Raw genomic sequence first — 17737 nt, 5'->3', positions numbered from 1 at the left:
TAGAAAGGTTAAGGCCCACTGGCGAAACGTTAACGTATGAGGAGGTTTCCACCGCGTAGCTACCATCTTCTTCGCCGCCGTTAATCCAGCAAAGAAGATGCGCTTGCGTATATTGTTTAGTTGCAACTGTGAGACGTCATTTAATAAAAATAAAGAAGGAGAAGATATGATATTAATACTAAAAATAGTTGAAAGTTTTGAGGCAACCATATTCCAGAATGACGACACATTTGGGCATTCCCAAACCATGTGAAGGAAGGTACCAATACTATTTGAGGCGCAGAGAGTGCAGTTGGGATTATTCAAAATCCTCATAGCACATAGTCTGCGGGGAGTTAAATAAGTCCGATGAACAAAATTTAAATGAATTTGTTGATGGTCTGGATTTCTAGAAGATAGCCTAATGTTAGACCACACTGTGTCCCAACAAAAGTCAGGGTCCAAATTTGGTACATCATTCCTCCAAACAGTATCAACAGATAGGGGCCCATAACTACAGTCTAATAAAAAACCATAGAGGGTGGAAACCAAACCTCTTGTTCTGTTACCATCACAGATAAACTCATGGAAGGGGTGCAATCTAAGGGGAGCTTGCCATGGGACCCCATAGGTCCTCATGGACAATCTCAGTTGGAAGTAGAAAAAAAGGGTATTTCCAGGCAGATTGAAGATGTCACACAAATCTCGAAAAGGTCGTAAACCATTTCTATCAAATAAGTCCCCTAATGTACGAATCCCCTTAGCCCTCCACCTTGGAAAGCGAATGGGGCGATCCTCGATTAAAAGTCTTTGATTATTGAACACTGGGGAAAATAAGTTCCATTTACAATCAATCTTACACATCTTTTCAGCTGCTCTCCACACTGCCACTAAATGAGAAATGATAGGTCCAAAGCGAACTTTGCATTGATGTGTAGTTATGTTTGAATAGATAAGATCTCTCAATTCAACAGGCTGCACTAAACTCTCCTCAAGCTCTCTCCAAGAAACCTTATTTGCTGGATTAAACCAATTTAAAAGGGGGCGGAGCGTGAAGGCCCAATAATAAAATTTAAAGTTGGGCAATGAAAGGCCGCCATCATCTCTAGCACGCTGTAATAGAGAAAGTTTAAGACGAGGGCGTTTCCCTTTCCACACAAACTTAGATATCGAAGAGTGAAGCTTATTCCAGTATTGCGGCGGTGGTGGCAAAGGGAGCATAGAGCTTACAAAATTAACCCTAGGAAGAACATTCATCTTTATGATTGAAACTCGAGCTTGGAGAGAGTTGGGCAAAGATGACCATCTATCTAAATCAAGACAAATCTTATTTAGAGTGTCACCATAGTTGTTCTTAACAATAGCCTGAAGAGAGGGGAAAATATCTATGCCAAGATATTTGAATTGGCTTACTACTGGGATTATGGGCGGCAGGATAGCAGATCTCATCTGATCATTTAGAGGTAGAAGGGCTGACTTCGTCCAATTAATTTTGTAGCCGGAAATGGAACTGAACTGATCAAAGATTTGAAGGACATGAGTAATTGACTGTGGTGCATTCTCAATGAACAGTAGAATATCGTCAGCATATAGGGAAATGCGATGCTGTGTGTTGTTAATCGAAACAGGAGTAATATCTGCAGACTGACGCACTGTCTGAGCCAAGGGTTCGAGTGAAAGTGCGAAAAGGAGAGGACTAAGGGGACAACCCTGCCTCGAAGATCTGCCAATCGTGAATAGCGGCGAACAGATCTTACCGGTTAGGACCATCGCTGACGGATTAGAATAAAGTACTTTAACAAAATGTATGAATGAAGCACCAAATCCCATTTTATCTAGTACAGCCCACAGGTAAGACCATTCCAGACGATCAAATGCCTTCAACGCATCGAGCGACAACACTGCGGCGGGGGTCCTCAGCTCCTTAGCCCTATCGATGATATGCAATAGTCGTCTAGCATTATCAGAGGCTAGTCTAGTTCCTATGAAACCTGTCTGATCACAATGTACTAAGGTGGTCATAAAACCCTGCAAGCGATGCGCAAGCACCTTAGCAAAAACTTTTAGATCAGAATTCAAAAGTGAAAGCGGTCTATAGCTTGCGCAATCTGTGGGATCCTTGTTCTTCTTCAACAATAATGATATAATAGCTACATTCACATCCCTGGAGAAAGAGCCACTTTCAATTGCATATCGAAACATGTCTAGCATCAGCTGACCTAGATCTTCCCAAAAGATGGCATAAAGTTCAGGGGGTATCCCATCCAAACCAGGCGACTTGCCCCTACGCATTGCGAGCACAGCTTCCTGTAATTCCGCCAGATGGAGCGGTCTATCTAAGGCTTCCGCATCCGCCTCGCTAAGGGTTGGTAACTGTATGTTGGATAAAAAATTATTGCATACTGCATCATCGTGAATGACCTCGGAGGTGTAGAGCTCATCATAAAAAGCACGAAACGTGGCATTGACCTCTTTGGGTTCTGTAACCATGGCTCCCGTTGTTGATTTGACACTAACAATATCAGCAAAATGCTCATTGGATCTAAGACGTAAAGCCAGTAAGTGACTGGGTCTTGCACTATTAAAATAGTAGTTTTGCCTTGTGCGTTTCATTTGAAATTCTGAGCGGCGCTTGAGAATGGAGTTAATTTCTTTCTTAACTAGCTCCCTCTGAGTTGCTGTACTAACATCAAAGTTATTTTGGAGAGAATTATCCAAAGTAGAAAACCGAGATTCCAATTCCACCAGTTTGGCTGACCTTAATTTTCTCTGAGTGGACGCATAGAGGGTTGTATTACTCCTGATAAAGCCTTTAATTGCATCCCAAAGAATTCTGGGATCCTCAACTGAGCCTGTATTGATATTTATAAATTCACGCAAACCAGTTTGAAACTGAGCTACAAATGCCGCATCGCGCAGCAGTGTGGTGTTAAACCGCCATCTAGGAGCTCTATCTATAACCTGTTTCAGTGAAGCAACACACAGCACCGCCTTGTGATCCGAGAGTGACATTGGGAGCAACTCTACCTTGGCAATTTTATGAAACAAGCTAACAGGGGCAAAAACGTAATCGATCCTAGAGAACGAAGCATGCCTACCCGACAGAAAAGAAAAATCTCTAACCGTTGGGTTCATTAAACGCCAGATGTCGAGTAAGCCAGTTGAGTTTGCCCAAGCACGTAGTTCTGCAGACGCTAGTGCTTGTTCTCTGCTTTCTACCCCAGTGGATCTATCTAGGTTATGTTGCCATGTTGCATTGAAGTCAGCACCAACAATGATTTTGAAATCCGTCAGTTCCAATAAGGTTTTAGTTAGTAATTTGTAAAACTCTTTGTCTAAAACATTTGGAGCATACACAGAGACTAGTGCTAGCATTTTACCCTCCAAGCGGATTTTAGCAACAGCTATCCTCCCGTCACTGTCAGACCAATCACCCAAAGAATCCAACCTAAGGTTACGTCTAGCCAATATGGCTACTCCCTTGGTTTTGGAAGAAGCAGCTGAAAAGGCTAAAACACGATAATGTTTATTAGCCAATCGGTTGGAATGCTCTTTTAAAAGATGAGACTCCTGTATAAATGCAAAGTCAATTGATTTAGATCGCAAAACCCCCAAAATGCTGGTTCGCTTATGCGGTATATTCGCTCCCCTTACATTGAAACTTAGAAATTTATATTCTGTCATAATTGTGGTTCAAACCATACGCACAGCAAGCACAGTAGAACATTTTAGAATTTCCTAGTTGGTCCCTCACAACAAACCTTCCCAACAGAAAAACAAAACAACCCCAAAAGGAACAGAAAGGAAAAAGCAACATCAAACGAACATAAAAAAACACATAACATTGAAGCTTGAGGGGGAAAACCCCATTAGCATCAGAGTGCACAAAAACAGTTCCCCACCCCATCAACCTATTAGTCAACCTTCATTTCACTCTGTCAGAGAGTGCAAACAAGTAACTGCCCAAAAGTAACCATACATTGCCCTCTGGTGGTTATGTAAATATATAACAGATCACCAAAGTAAAAACAACAACAACAAAAAAGTGCCTTCTTGTGGCTGAATAGCTCTCAAACATTCCATCAGCTCAAATTATGATCAATCTCCCCACTTCATATCACTTAAATAAATGAGAATGGTATGTTAACATTTCTAGTAAAGAAGGGGGAGAGAAAAAAGAAAAGAATAAAGGGAAAAAAAAAATTGAGGGGACTATAACAACTGTAATAATAATAATCAGTCCAGCATTAGGCCCACTTAGAATGTGATAAAGCCCTATAAGCCACGCTAATGCAAATAACCAAACACTTGTGACAGATAAGTGGAAATAAGGCTGTCACCACGACAAGGCACTAATATAATATTAATAATAAAAATAAATAAAAAAGGAAATCAGTGTATATGATATAAAAATATATGCACTTACATATGTAGTTAGAAATAGAAATTAAAAGCACATCCGGGGGGCCATATGCAGCAAAGCACACACAGTGTTAATGCATACTGCGCCACATACAGCCCCCCCATGCATCCATGCATACAAACCATAATTACTAATTAGAAGGGGGAAAAAAAGGAAAGAAAAGAAAAGTCTGTATACATAAGTATTTACATAAAACACAGTTATGTATGATCAGGAAACCATATACAACACAGCACACATAATGCATACTGCGCCATATACAGCTCCCTGTACATGCCCAAAAGGCCAGTGCAAACTTAGATAAATGTCAATCATATTAGTTAAGTCTGTTTCCGTCTTAAACAGTAAACTACCATACTTCAAACAGTGAACCTACCCAATCACGACTACAAAATAAATATCCCAATACAGAGCTCCCCTCTCCCCCCATCAAGAAATTAACATTTTAACAAGTAAATTAACATTTTAACAAGTAAAGTAGGTAAATAACTACCCCCCCCCCCCCCCCCCCCCCAGACAGCGGATCCACAAGCACGTAGAGCCAACGCGCCACGAGATCGTACATCCGCCAGCTATTGAGATTAGAAAAAAAAGGAAAAAAAAGAACGAGTCAATGAGCCAGGGAGAGAGAGAGAGAGAGAGAGAGAGAGAGAGAGAGAGAGGAGAAGCAGAGATAGGTAGAGAGACATAGAGAAAGGGCGGGAGAGCGAGTGGTCTCTGGAACCGCGGAGCCTTCACAATTTAGACCATATTATTTATATCTGTTTCACCTTAAACAGTAGGCTACATTACTCAATACAAAGGCCAAAGCCCAGTCTCGCCCTCCTACCCGAAAAAGTAGCGTTTTAGGCGGCATAAACGAACCATAAACTAACAACCAACATAGCCGCCATTACCTAACAGAAAGAGAGAGAGAGAGAGAGAGAGAGAGAGAGAGAAAGACACACACACACACACACACACACACACACACACACAGCGAGAGAGAGAGCCAGAGAGAGAGAGAGAGAGAGAGAGAGAGAGAGAGAGAGAGAGAGGGAAAGCCGAGATAGATAGAGAGACATAGAGGGAAGACGATAGAGAGAGCAGGCTCCGTCCGAACCGCGACACGGAACACGTTAGACAAAGCCTAACAGAGAGAGATAAAACCCTCTAGACCTATATAGTAAGCAGCACAACGCTCAATAAGAGCAAAGAAAAGGAATACAATAATAACAAGAACAATGTCCATTATATTCAAACAAAAAAGACAGTGAATTATGCTTATAGCTTTAGCAGCCCTAAATCCTCTCTCCTTGCGGTAACCTAAATTAAAACGAGTAACACCCATCTGCTTACAGATCTTGTTAAAAAATAAAACAAATAAAATAGGTATTATGAAACGAAACACTTGAAAACACAACGTCAAGTCAGATGATGAGTCCAAAACAATAAGTAGGCTTACATTAACAACTCACCCTTTGGGGAGGAGGAGGAGGAGAGAGTGAGGAAAGAAAGACGCTGCGTAAAAGTCATCTCCAAAGTCCCAGCCAGCTTACCAACAGTCCATTAAAGGCAAAAGGATATCACATCGGCAGAATGTGTTTGAAAGCACGCGATCACGAAAGCAAAAGTGTCCCTGGTAAAAGTTAGTTCTCTGTAACTGTCGTCTCATCATCCTGCGTAGCTAGAGTCTCGTCCGCAGCACCTGGAGTCTTGAACTTATCCTTGCAAAAGGCCAGAGCTTCCTTGGGTGAGTTGAAAGTAGAAGTCGCCTCATCCACGGTTATCCAGAATTTGCTCGGGTGCCTTATTCCGTATTTAACCCCTTCCGCGGTGATGGAACGTAGGAATTCCTTTACTGGCCCGAAAGCTGCCCTTCTCTTTGATGTTTCAGCAGACCAGTCGGGGAAAATATACACCTTTTTGCCATTGTATGTCAGTTGGCCTGCTTTCCTGGAGAGCTGGAGTATGCGTTCCTTTACCCGGAAAAAATGGATCCTTGCCAGGAAAGCCCTTGGCTTATCAGAACGTGGATTGCCGGTCCGATGAGCACGATCCACCTCCGGGGGGGAGTCGGGAAACTCGTCGGGGAATGTTTTCTGCAAAAAAGACTGGATAAAGGCCACTGGGTCAGCCTTTTCTAGCCCAGGAGAGATCCCAATCACTCTTATGTTGTTCCTACGACTCCGGTCTTCTGCTATGACGAGCTTCTCCTCCAGATTAGCACATCTTCTCTCCAATTCAGTGATACACATCTGCAAACTGTCCATGGAGGAACCAAAGTTCTCAATGGCCTCCCCCTGTTCAGCCACGGTCGTGTTCAGCGTGGCGACTGCAGGACGCAGCTCCTTTCCGAAGTCATCAATCTTCTTCAGTAATTTCTTCTCCAAGCCAAGCATCATGGGTTGAATAAAACCATCCATAAACTCTTTCAGTGATTCCTTGAGGACCTCGCGCAGCATGCTCTTTGTAACCGGAGCGTCAGCGTCGCCCTGCATTGCGCCGGCCATGTTGTCGGCGTTTGCGGTCGGAGACCTGGTACTCCTCGACCTCGTGTTAATCGTATTCGGCATGAAACACGAAACAACTGCAAAAACAGACGCTCACCAGTGTTTTGGGCGTTTAAAGTCTCAAAAGAACTATAAAGGCAGTAAAAAATGGGCTTAAAAAATGTGAAAACTATGCACCTCCACAGAGCTCAACAAACGCGTCCTACTCGGTCGCCATCTTGTCGGAACTCCCTTCGAAGCCTCTCTACTGTTGACTGTGTAATTAAATGTATATTGATGATGATGATATAAGTATTTGTGTATATGGAGCTTGGGTGAGTTTACCAGAGTGGGCTTCTTCCACTCCTGGCATCACACAACATGGCGGGTTGGATTTAGCTGTTCAGTCAATGATTTCCAAAAAATATAAAATTGTACAACATATTATTTATTACACTGTTTTTCCACATTATTTGGATCTACAGCGTTTTAAAATGATCGGTTGCCCTGTCTTTAAGGGTTTCCCTTTTAGGGAAATGTTTTGGCTCGTGGCGTCTCAGCCAGACCTGCTAGATATCTGCCAGGGACATTGAGGTGGTGTTGTTGTGGCTGCATTGTGTTGCCATGGTTCGGTTGCCTGGTGACCGTGAGTGTGGACATAAAAAAAAAACATATACTGTATATTTTGCTGTGTCATCAGAATCGCACAAACAGGAAATACTCCTACAGGTTGTTCTCCTCTTACTTACTGTCCCATTGAAAAACGAGCCAATCCATGATCCAATGATAATTCTGTGAACAGATTTTATGCAAAGTTTTTTATGCATTTTGGTGTTGCTGCTGTCCTAACTGTTGGTCTGTGTGTTGTTGGTGTTCTCTCCTGTCAGTCTCCTGTGTCTGTTCCTCATCGCATTCGTTCGACCAGCAGAAGCACCAGAGAAGGAAAGACGCTGTCAGAGATCAACTGTAAGTCACAGTGCGTGCGTGTGCGCGGTACATAAAAAAATAGCAGATCTACAAGCTCGCAGCACATCACTCGGTAGCCGCGCTGTGAGCTTGTATATCAGCTATTTTTCAGAGGGAGAATGTATATGAAAGGTAGAAAAACTCTTTTGTCAAACAAGTAAAAATGATCTGGTCATGTTTTTTTCTTTTGTGCATATCAACCATTCTATCCCCCCTCTTTATCTTTCACTTGCCTCCCCTCATGTTACTACTGTATATCTTCCCCCCCTCTCTTTGTGTTTCCCTGTTTCTCTCTCTGTCTCACAGTTGGTCAGGTGAAGTTTGATCCTCCATTGAGGAAAGAGACAGAACCTCACCATGAACCGGTAAGCTATTATCGCACGTGTGTGTGTACGTACATGAATGCACTATATATCTAATTTGGGAGTTTTAGTGTGCACAATCTCATTTTGAAGAGATGTGAGGACGTGTGTTTGTGTGTGCATGTGATTCCCACTGCACCAGTACCAATAGATTTGATCCTCACTCAATCACAAGCTAATCTACGCTATCCATGTATCTTTGTTGGAACACTTAACCCTCTGGCGTTTCACATTTTGTTTTATAATGCTATCTTAATGGGTCATCGTGGGTGGAGATGGCCGACTTGGAAGGATTAAACCCATTAACACGATTCACCTTGGTGGGCTCATAAGAAGGCTTCTCGGGAATAAAGAGCAGTCCATACTGTCTCCGACCACCAAACCTTTCGCCGGAGAGTCTGCAGCTTTCCGATCTCTAATTCGGGGTATTGCTCTTTAGAAGTTGTGAATGACGTCATTTTGTAGTAGAACTGGACCTTTCCGATGAAAGGTTCTGTGGTCAGAGACAGTGTGGACTGCCCTTTAGATGGCTTCTTGGGAACTTAACTGAAACAGACTTTTCCAAATGATGTCCGTTTTGACATGACAGAATAGATTTCAGGGTTTCTTGGAGGCACTTCATGACTGACTACATAAATCCAGGTGAAAGCTACAATGCGTTATTAACTTTATTTGTTAAAGGATGTTGATGTTTAGTCAACTATGACTCGGCTATTTATGAAAACTCTTGATTTTATTTTTGGCAAATCTTTGAATATATCTTTTTAAAAGCATTTTGTAACATTTGTAACTCAAATATTTGCTTCTGGGGGGTCCCTGGAACCACATACGCCAATTCTTGGCCATCTGGCCAGTGATGTATATCGGACCAGTTACCCATATATGGAAACCTCTGGTACCCATATATGGAGATCCATGTACTACAGTATATATGGAGATATGCTGTGAGAGCCCAAACATGCTTACCGGTACTCAGTTATTTGTTATGTGCAAGTCCTATGATGTATTTGACATCTGACATCGTAACCTTTTATGCCCATACATGGAGATCCCTGTCTGTAGAACCCATAGACTGTAGAAAAATATGGACGATGCGAAGCCATTGGTTTCTATGCAGCGCAAATGGCCCTTTTCTACCCCTTGGAATGAGTGTCGCCATCATAGAATTGTAAAGGCATCAGAGATGCTATTGGCTGCCAACGGTCACGTGCAACCGCAGGGATACATGGGAGAATGTGGTCGGAGCCTCCCGAAATACAGCACACAAAGAAGAACACAGCCGGCTGGTATCAGTTTAGTTGGCCACACCCCCCCGCAACTTTATAATTTATTTTAAAATAAATTGGACCACATTTTGACAAAACGAATATGATGGTGATTGAAAGGCAATTTTTAACTAGCGATAGGAACCATACAGTATTCATGAAAATGTTAATTAAGGTTAGAAAACGAAAGGGGAAAATGAATGGGATCCAATGGAGAGCAATTCTTTTTGCGATCGGCCGGGGGGGAAAACAGCGCAACTAGCGGCCAATCATAGGAAGTTTTACTTCCGTATTGGAGTCGTTTTAAATCGGCAGAACTATGCCCCTGGTAGAACCAGCCATTAGTGTGGTATGTGGCCGATGTGGCCTCCATATATGGGCATTCCCATATGAAGTGCTGTTATATATGGGCTTAATATTGATGACATCAGGGAACTCCATATAAGGGCATAAAAGGGATTCTGTTAGTGTGACATAACAGTGAAGCCAGAGCGTGATGTCAGAGCGGCAAACCCATTCTGTTAAGAGTGGTTCCCCTGACATCACAGTGACGTCAGAGCATGATGTCAAAGCGACAAACCCATTGAACCACAGTGTCAGGCGTGACAGACAGACCGAGATACATACGGACAAGCTGTGACCGTTCACATACTAAACTGCGACCTACGGTCACAATAACCAACTGAGAATGAGCAAGTGAATATTTAGTTGATATATAAAGATATCACTGATGTCTCTCGGACATGAGACATTAGGCTACAGTGATTCTGAACGCTGTAACAGCCTTGCACTGTTTTGGACATTTCTCCTTTCATGTTTCGGTGAGCAGAGAGATTTTGTTTCTCCCGCATCTTCTTTACTTGATTATTGGTGCTCCTGTAGATTTGAAGCTTGCATGTTTTCACTTCATGCATAAAATCATTGGCTTTGTCGCTAGAAAAGCATTCTGTGGGTCTTCAGCTCTCTGCCACTTGGATAGGACTGTGCCTCAACACCGGGCGCAATCTAATTCTTAAAGGTGAAGACACACCCGGCACTCTGTTTGGTTTTACTAACATAATGTCCAAAACACACTCATGACTAATTCAGGGCCCTTAGTGCCGGGCGCAGACATAGCACCCACATTGTAGCGTCCTGTAAATCAGTGATTCCCAAACTTTTTAGCTTGTGACCCCAAAAAATATGACGTTTGCCCGGGGCCCAAATGAGTGAAAATGTTAGATCTACAAGCGCACAGATTTTGAAATACAATAATAATAATAAAATACGAGATGTTGGAAACAAAAAAAACAAAGGGACCCATACAAATGTGTCCGCAACCCACAAATGGGTCCCGACACACTGCTTGGGAAACGGTGCTGTAAAATGGGTCCCTCTGTGTCATGTCATTGGTCAAATAGTATACAATGGTCTGTGATTCTGATGGGTGGAGAGATGGATTTTCAATTATCTGGTTATTAATGTGCTACTTGTGCAATGGTGAAGAGATGAAGGAAAGAGGCAACAGTTGGACAGTTTACATACTAAGACGTTTGAATTAAATGCCAACATCCAAAGTTAATACAATCTAGATGTTGGATTACTTTTAATTGTGCAGCTCTAGGATGACCATATCATTTGCAACACCCCAGGTTTTGATTCCTGCTGGAACAACTCTCACCCCTCACCTTCCCTCTCTAGTCTTTTCTTCATCACTTTTCTGTCTCTTTGTATCTTGTCTAAATAATAGGGCTGTCACGATATGCCTAATCCACAATTCGATTCAACTTTCTATTCTAAGGTCACGATTCGATTTTTGATACAATATAGGATATGCTATTTTTTTAAACCTCCTTTTTTCAGCACTGAGGGCCATACTGTATGACTATTCATTTAGGCTATTGTCTTGATTTGTGAAGAAAAACACGTCTCAATAAGACACTTTTATTTGAATAATAACAAATAAGAATGAGAATAACAAAAGGTTTAACATAAACAATATAAACTTTGGGTTTGAATCGAACGTCAATTTTGGTTCGATTCGTGATTCTAATCGGAATCGTTAGAGCCCTACTAAATAACAGAAGAAATACCCAGACATCTAAGAAAGTTGGTCTTAATGGGGTCTCGTCTTGAACAATTAACTCATTGGTTAATTGTCATGTCCATAATGTCTTGAGTGTTTGATTCTCTCCCACTCTGATTTGTATCTGGGATCTGTTGATCTCCAATAGATGTGGTTGAATGGAAGGATTCATGTTAAATGCATGGTCACAGCGTTCTCATACCTCCTCTCACTCAGATATACAGTATATTGATTTATTTCCTGCCCTTTAACTTGCTCCATCACTCCTACAATAAGTCCTCGGGATAGATGTGAATATCTGCCTCTTAAAAAAAAAAACACATTCACTTATGTTATTCCATGAAAATTGTTTGCACATTATTTATCCATGCATTCACCTCCATCCATTTATTTATTCACTCCATCATCCATCTAATCTCCCCTCTTCCTCTCTCCTGCTTATCCATCTATCTACACATACAGTCATCCCCTTTCTTCTTTCACTCCATTTCTCTAGTCTATATTAGTGGTGGGCAAAACCGTTCATTTCAGTGAACGAATCACTTCGTTCACGTTCACGGCAATGATCAGTCCAAATTATTTGTTCACTGTTCTCGCGATAAGACCTTAAACTTCAGCCCTATATTTCGACCATTTGAAAATATACAATCTACAAGCTTGTAGATCGGCTATTTCCAAATGATTTATTTGAAAAGTTCAAATGGGACATTCTGCATAACAAGTACTTTCCACTGTTGGTACTTTTAAGTAAATTTTTATACCAATACCTTTGTACTTTTACTCAATGTACATTTTGAATTAGAGACTTTTAATTGTAACAGTATTTCTACATTGCAGTATTGATAGTTTTACTTAAGTAAAACATTTTGGTACTATTTTCCACCACTGGTGAACCAAACCGTGAATGTAATATTTTAAGGGAATGAACGAATCGTTCATGGTTCTTTCTTGTGATTCGTTTTTATGAAGAATCACTCATGAACGACACATCACTAGTCTATATTCTTTCCCCCCTCATCCAGATATCCCCTTGTCTGTCCATCTTTCCTTCCTCCAATTATTATCCACCCTTCAATCTATCCCCCTCTCTCCGCTATCTATCCATCTCTCCCTCACTCCCTCCCTCCATCCCTCCATCCATGTCTTCAGGTTAATATATTAATATGAGGTCTCTCCTGTGTCTTGCTGAGCAGTGTGAATCTGAGCCTTATCTGGACTGTGTTGAGGAACTCTACTATACTGCAAGACCTAACCTGGTACTACTCTGTCTATATCTCTCTCTATATATACAGTATATGCTTTTCTGCACTATCTTTCCATCTCATATTCACTCACTATATGGCCATCTCTCGCTGTCAATAGCATTCTCTCGTTCTCATCACTGTTGAATTGTTGTCTTTCTTTCGGTACTGTACATCATCTACCTCCATTTATTATTTTTTTGCACCCTTCAGTGCGTCACCCATGTGTCTCTGTCCGTCTTTATCCATCTAACATTCAACTAACAAGACTCGATATCTGTTCTCTCTCTGTGTTTCCAGCTTCTTTCCTCATGTTTTTGTTTTCTTAGTGGTGAATGTTGTCTGGTTGATGATGGCCAACAAACAGTCTTCCTCACAAATGGTTGTCGTTTGTCTGTTATTGTGTTTATTTTTCTTTTATTACATTATTTTAGTATTATTTGTCTTGTTTTGTTTTTGTTTCACGTCGGCCATGACTGCCACCTTAACTGACTGTCGTCGTCTTTGGTTGTCGTGGCGATGTGATCTTCAGTTTTCGGGTCAGGAGGTTTAACGTGGTTGTTTTGGATGCCTACATGCTGAAACACGCACAAGGAGTGAAGTGGAGGATAGAAGGGTTGTGAAAAGGCTCTAGAAAGTGGAAGGATTGGAGAGAACAGGGTTCTGCTGAATCATCCGGCAACACACACACACACACACACACACACACACACACACACACACACACACACACACACACACACACACACACACACACACAGTCTATTATCCACACACACCTACTTTCCTCCCTCCCTCTTTCTCTATCTCAATGGTTCTCAACCTGTGGGTCGGGAGTTTAAGTGTATAGAGGGTATCTGCACATTTCTAAAGTGACAATTTAAGTACTTTTTAATACCTCTAAAATGAACATTTGCCAAATTGCCAATCTGATCTACATGCTTACACCGCCTCGCAACGCGAGGCATTGTGACCATGTAGATCTGCTATTTTCATAATAGAACCGTGTTATACAAAATGTAATTCCTCAACTCTTAGTGTTCATCAGGGTGGGGGGGTCCCCAGTTCAAATATGATTATTTTGGGGGTCGCGGCCTGAAAAGGTTGAGAAACCACTGTTCTATCTCACTTATTCATTTGCACATGCAGTTGCCCATACAGAGACGCACCCGTGTCACGCACATGTACACACTCAGACAAACGTCAGCCATCTTGCCTCGATGCTTATTAATTTTTCTTTTTAATCTGGTCTCTTCCCTCATGTTTCTCTCCACAGAATGCCGCTATGTGCTCTGCTGTTTGTCCTATAACATTATAGCTAACCAAATCGACAAGGTCTTTTGTCTATATTGCATGATGTGTCTGTGCGTGTACCTTATGCGTGTATTTGCATGTGTGCTGGCCAATGCACACGTGTGAGTCTATTTTTATTCAAGTATATGTAGTCTAACATTTTGGGCATAGAATTAGGTAAATGTCATTCTTATTTATGCTGCTGCTTTTTTTTTTTTTAATGCAGATTTTTTAAATTTGCCCAAAAGATGCTATGTGCAAGATATTTGACATACCCCTCTTATAATTTCCCCAGCCACCAAAGATATGTTACCAGTGCCACTGACTCCTACGTCAGTAGTAGTGGAAATGTTACCCGTGGGCTAGCTCATTTTTGTACTGTCTAGACTGAAAGTGGGAAATTGGGAATTCAAAATTGAATTGAACTTTTTTCATTAGCAGCACATAGCACCTTGCAATGAACCAGTGATGAAATGGTGTGACACAACAGTAACGCAAACTGTGTTGTTGTCGTTTGTAGGATCTACGGTTGGAATACGGTCCCGACTCCCCAAGTCTGCTGGGAGGAGGAAATAAGTAAGTCGACGTCACTCTTTCTGTTGTTGATACTCTCATGCGTCCCTTGCTCTCTCCATCTCGCTTTCTGTCAGTGGTTCTCAACCTGTGGGTCGGGACCCCCAGGGGAGTCGCCAAATTATTTTGGGGGGTCCCCAGATGATTAACTGTATGTGCAACATTGTTTTCTCACTCAACAGTAAACAAACCAAAGTGCATAGAGGGTGTCTCCCCATCTTAAAATGACAATTTGTAGGACTTTTTATTACCTCTTAACCCATTCAGGCCGGGAACACATTTTAGTGTATGGGAGGGGCTTACAGTACATGTACAGTATGTGGCAACATATTTGTATTTGTAGGCTAATTTCTGATTTAGGCCTAAATCGGTTTAATGACAAATTTAACCTTGGCCAAACTGTCAAATATTAGAGACATAAATTGTGAAAATAAATTTAATTCACAATAGAACCGTGTTATACAAAATGTAACGTCTCAACTCTTCAGAGCTCGTCAGGGTGGGGGGCCCAAGTTAAAATGTTATTATTTTGGGGGTCGCAGCCTGAAAAGGATGAGAACCACTGCTTTCTGTGACTACTTTTATTCTCACGTATATCTTGTTGCTTTTTGTGTCTCTCTCTTCACTGTGATTGAGAGACATTTACTTCAAGTGGGATATTGACTTTGTTTTTACGCTTGAGAGAGTGTGCACGTGAAGAGTGCTCTGATACTCAAAAGATAATAATTTATTTAGAGCAAAACTCTGCCGCGCAGAGATGCTCTGGTTAGTGTGTGCACGTGCGTGAATGCGTGTGTCCATGTCCGATATGTATGGAATAAATGAAATAGAAAATGAAATGCAGCCAAGTAGACAGAAGGATCCAGTTGAGGTTAGGGCAGCATTTGGAATATGCCCTGTATTCTATCAAGGGCTGGCGGGAATTCTTGCTGTTGTTGTGTTACGTGTGTGAGAGTGAGTCTGTATGTTGGGGAGTGGTGGTATGTCTGTGTGGTCTAGGAATGCATTTTTAGTTTTCAACCCAGAATGTCTGTGTGTGTGTGATCACATCGCCACATGAACCACATAAGAGGGATTTGATTTGCGAAGCATTCATTTTTAAATGGCCAGACGCGCTTCCTTTCTCACTTTTCTCCCCTTCCACTCCTCTGCTCCGCTTGTCTGTCTGTCCATCCGTCCGTCCGTCACAACAGGAGTCTTCTCAAATCTGTGGAGGAGGAGCTGCAGCATAGGTAAGTCAAGCCCCGCCCACTTCCTGACCCACACGGATGTGCTGATACGCTGGCGCTTTTAACCCCACCGACCCATCAGCCAATCACAGTTAACGGCGGGACTAATTAAGCCAATTCACACGTGACTAACACGCTATAATGGCCGTCAGCTACCACATTGATACCAGAGTTTGGTTCTCCTGTTTGGTTTGGGGGTTTTTGTCTTTGTGACCCTGGTTGACGCTTTCATTTTTCACTGGAAAATGCTGTGCTTCATTGGAGCGCCCTGCAAAGCATGGCTTTTACACACAGACACACAGGTCACATGCATACACTTGCGCTCAATTTCTTTGCCAAGGCGGCATTGCCTTTTTTCCCCCCCTTTTTTTTTTGCAGTAGCAGCACTGTAGTGAAATTGCTTGCCCCCTTCCCGTAGGTTAAATAATTTGTAGATCGCTGTGTGCTTTGATGTCATCTTTAATCTGTACATTATGAAGTAGAGTAAATGTTTGGTTTTATTACCACCTGGTAATCCAGCAGAGTGGATCACAGCTACTCTATTTTTATACACAGCAGTACCCAATATTTCTCTAGTTGGCTCACTTATTACATATTCTGCTTCAGTTGAAATGAAGCCTGGACCCCATTTAGCTACATTCTGTTAACTGTTAACAGAATCAATGTTCAGAAATACGATATATTATGTTATAAGATTACTCGTGTGATAATCCAGTTATACCAAATGAGATTCTCCCACATAGAACATTTTGTTGTAAATGTTTTGATATCTTAATCGTTTATATGACTATGTTGCCCTACATTAAAATTGTAAATCGTTTTGGTACAATACTTCTAGTATTGTAACAACTCTTATCCCTGCTTGTCTCTGTGTCTCCCTCCATTGGTGGGCAGAGGTAACAGCAGGTTTTCTGCTGCTTCTGACACCTAGGAAGTGATCTTGGGAACCGTCCATTCCATGAGCATACTGTATTACCTTCCGTGTGCCCTCCAACACTTCTCCTTCACAGATCTGTGTCATCGTTGCTCTTAGTCAATTCGTAAAGTTAGACTGGGGTTCAATAATACAGGGACTAAACATTACCTGGATAAATGTTTTGGTTTGTCTTGTCCAGGTGGGTGGGCGTCCACTGTCCACAAAATCACAATGCCATTCTGGCAGAACATGTATCTAATCACTGGAAGGTCAAATAGACTTTTCGGTAACTGCCTGTCCACACAATCAGGATTGTCCTGCCGCTGTATACTGTATCCCTGTGGTACCACCTGCATTTGACTGTGGCGGTGTGGCCTCACTGTTCACGCTCCAGTTAGATTAAACCAGAGCAGTGAAGTGGAAGGTTAAAATAAATAAAGTTTGAACCAATTAAAGAGTGAGGAATCTGAGGATACATGAGAAGAAGCGTGCTTGCACGGAATGGAAGGTTCCTGTGATACGAGGCTGACACACCACACCCCTAGCCTAGCTCCAGCCTACACCTACTGTAGTTAGATCTGTGAGGACTGGATCAGGCCAAAAGAAATCTGTCCATTCTATGTTTTGCTTTGGTTTAGAGTCCTGTCCAGTCTGCTCAGATCTGCTCTAATGTGTCAGAACCAGAGATATAAAAAGCTAGATACCTCATCCGCCGCTGCAGTTCATTGGCGTGACTGGTAAAACAGGACTGGCAGAAGTGCGGAACTGTGGAACTGTGGAAGGCACTCTGCCCCCTGCAGTGGGAAAGAGGGAATCCTGCATCTAATTGGCCTACCGAGCATCCCATTCTGTGACGCACAAGGAAGCGTCCTTCAGAATTCCAGAAGCTTGACAGTCCTCTTTTATCAGCGCCCCAGAGCCGGAGGAGGCGTCTACCTTTTTATGTCTATGGTC

General features: G+C 42.1%; 1 protein-coding gene across 11 annotated transcripts in view; it reads left to right on the top strand.

Moving 5' to 3' along the window:
* The window catches only part of LOC308296602 (mitogen-activated protein kinase kinase kinase kinase 3-like), a 75128-nt gene that overhangs the window by 30749 nt on the left and 26642 nt on the right, over positions 1–17737 (top strand). For 8 of the 11 annotated variants that reach the window (XM_080739927.1, XM_080739922.1, XM_080739926.1 and 5 more), the window contains 5 exons: positions 7761–7839; positions 8146–8204; positions 12725–12787; positions 14586–14641; positions 15832–15870. In XM_080739927.1, the coding sequence (XP_080596053.1) occupies positions 7761–7839; positions 8146–8204; positions 12725–12787; positions 14586–14641; positions 15832–15870 (296 nt within the window). The remainder of the gene's footprint in view (positions 1–7760; positions 7840–8145; positions 8205–12724; positions 12788–14585; positions 14642–15831; positions 15871–17737) is intronic. The other 3 variants (XM_080739924.1, XM_080739921.1, XM_080739923.1) reach the window with 2 other exon arrangements.

Source organism: Nannobrachium achirus (genome assembly GCF_963921795.1).
Source record: "Nannobrachium achirus genome assembly, chromosome: 13".
NCBI classification, from domain to species: Eukaryota; Metazoa; Chordata; class Actinopteri; order Myctophiformes; family Myctophidae; genus Nannobrachium; species Nannobrachium achirus.
The sequence above is the reverse complement of the archived record's forward strand: the minus strand, read 5'-3'. Positions and strand labels throughout refer to the sequence as shown.